General features: G+C 57.7%; 1 protein-coding gene across 1 annotated transcript; it reads right to left on the reverse strand.

Moving 5' to 3' along the window:
- Window positions 1-245: 245 nt before the first annotated feature.
- SOX14 (SRY-box transcription factor 14) lies at window positions 246-2,058 on the reverse strand. The gene has a single exon (XM_050328097.1). The coding sequence runs from the start codon at window positions 1,954-1,956 to the stop codon at window positions 1,234-1,236; it is 723 nt and encodes a 240-aa protein (XP_050184054.1). The 5' UTR covers window positions 1,957-2,058; the 3' UTR covers window positions 246-1,233.
- Between the last annotated feature and the right edge of the window lie 445 nt (window positions 2,059-2,503).

The following is a 2,503-nucleotide window of genomic DNA, read 5'->3' on the forward strand; positions in this document are numbered from 1 at the left end:
GGGGCTGTGGGGGAGCAGCCCCCGCAGCCCCCCGGCTTTGCTCCGCTCCATCCCCGCTTTCCCCAAGTTCTCTCTCCCGGCAGCCGCGTTTCCCCGACGGGCTCCAAAGGAGCCCGACCCGGCTCAGCTCGGCTCGGCTCCAAACCGGCCCCGACCCGCTGCGCTCGGGGCGGGGAGAGCCGAGGGCAGCCCCCGGTGCGGGACGCGGGGCCAGGGCCCCGCACTCACACCACGCAGTTGCCTCGTTTGATGACAGATTGTCTTTATTCAAAATGTCTTTGTTCAACAAATGAAAAGGTTTAACGAGGTAAAATCCTGCCGGATACATCTTAGTTTCTGTTCCTTCTTCCCCCAAGACATTGTGAAAACATATTTGAATTGCCATCGTTTTTATTCGGTTTTTCGTTATTATTAATATTAGTAGTAGTAGTAGTAGGTTTTTTTACAATTCTACTGCCTGACTTCATACCTGACGCTCTGTCTAAAGTAAACTTAGATCTAGTCTCACTGGATCACACAAATTTAAGGACTATCTGTTTTAAATTAAGCAAACACTATCATATGTTTTAAATATAAATGTTTCTCCCCCTCTTTTTTTTTTTTTCTTTTTTAACTTTGAAGAGCCTTTTTCTGACATGAAAAGCAATTTTACCTAGTAGTGCGTGGTGGCAAAATATATATATATATTTATATATATAACACAGCTGATCTCGTCTTTAAATGTGCAAAAGGAAAACAACAAGGGGGGGGGGGAATCAGAGTAAGACCGGGACTTCCCAAAGTCAAGTCCAAGTGACATGAGAACTTATAGACATTAAGAGAATAAATAAAAATCGAAACCGCCTCTCTCACACTCTCTCTTTTTTTTTTTTTTCTTTTTCTCTTTTTCTCCCCCGCTTTGTCCCGAAAGGGCAGTTCAAGCTTCGCTTTTCCTTTTTGTTTTTAAACACATTTACAACTCTTACAAGTGCCGGGCTCCTATCTGCCCCCGCGATTGCAGATCCCCCCGAGCGTGGGGCCAGCTCTCGGGGTGAGCTTTAGGCGAGAGCATCTCCGAGGCAGAGTCCGCGTCTGTCCCGGCCCGGCGGCGGGCGGCAGAGTCCTGGTTCGGGTGGCCTTTTGCTCCTGCAGGTTTTATGTACATGCACACACGAAGGAATCCCAGTTCCAGCCGCCACCCGGGGTGGGGGACACACGCACACACACGCCCGTGGGGGTGTGGGTGGGTGGGTGTTACATGGCAGTCGCGTGTGCCGAAGAATAGGGGTCTATCCCAGTCTTGGTCATGCCTGGGAATAATATGTAGGCAACTGGAGGTTGCAAACTGGAAGCCGACCAAGCGGTACAGTTACATGGCACGACATAGCCCGGGTTAGTTGGCGAGGGGTGAGTGTGGGTGTGTTGGCTGGGGCAGCTCAAGCTGCCGAACGCCCCGTTCTGGTATCCCAAGGTGGAGGCGTAGGGCAGGGTGCTGGTGGCTAAGGTGTGAGGAACCTCAGTCATCTTCTGAATGGCGCTGGAGCTGAACTGGCTGGGGTCAAGTAAGGAGTAAGGTGCTGAGGTGGGAGGCAGGAAAGCCCTGGCCTTCTCCGGGGAGCTCAGCAGCGAGTCAGTGGCCCCCACGGGAAGCCCGGCGGCCTTTAAGGGATCGGTTTCCCCGAGGTAAGGCAAAGGGAAGACATACCTGTCCTTTTTCAGCAGGTTCTTGGGCTTGCGCCGGGGCCGGTACTTGTAGTCGGGATGCTCTTTCATGTGCTGCGCCCGCAGCCGCTTGGCCTCGTCGATGTAGGGGCGCTTCTCCGCCTCGGAGAGCAACTTCCACTCCGCACCCAACCGCTTGCTAATCTCCGAGTTGTGCATTTTGGGGTTCTCCTGGGCCATCTTGCGCCGTTGGCCGCGGGACCACACCATGAAGGCGTTCATGGGGCGCTTGATGTGGTCGCTGGGCTTGGACATGCTTCGGCCGGGCGGGTGGGTGGGCGGGCGATGGTGCGGGGCGCGGCGCGGCCGTGCGGGGCTCCGGACGGAGGCGGGAGGAGGAAGAGGAGGAAGAAGAGGAGGAGGCCGAAGGAGCCGGAGGAGCGGGAGGAGCGGGCTCAGCTGATCATCACAAGTCCTCCGCCAAGGCCGTCCCCGGCGGGAGCCGTGCCGGGGCGGGGCGCGGAGCGGAGCGCGGCCCGCGGGGCCCGGCGGGCGGCTAGGCGGGCGGCGAGCCGCCGGGCGCTGTTGCGGGCCGGCCGTGGGGACGCGGGGCCGTGCGGGGCAGTTCAAAGGCGCGGGACTGCGGCGGGCAGGCTGACATAGCGGCAGGGCGGTCACAGCGCGGCCGGGCGCCCAATCAGCGCGGAGGGGGCCCGCTTAAAAAGAGAGGGAGAGAGGAAGGGCAAGAGGAAGAGGAGGGGAGGGGACAGCACAGGGAGGAGGAGGAAGGAAGGAGGGGAAAGGAGGGAACGGGAGAACTTCCCCCCACGCCAACGCGCGGATTAAAGGGAAGGCTTTTGTG

The sequence above is a fragment of the Myiozetetes cayanensis genome, unplaced genomic scaffold (genome assembly GCF_022539395.1).
Source record: "Myiozetetes cayanensis isolate MyiCay16 unplaced genomic scaffold, myiCay2020 scf36, whole genome shotgun sequence".
In the NCBI taxonomy this organism is placed as follows: Eukaryota; Metazoa; Chordata; class Aves; order Passeriformes; family Tyrannidae; genus Myiozetetes; species Myiozetetes cayanensis.

Coding starts and splice junctions, on each gene's coding strand:
- SOX14 (XM_050328097.1), bottom strand. CDS start 1,956: ATGTCCAAGCCCAGCGACCACATCAAGCGCCCCATGAACGCCTTCATG.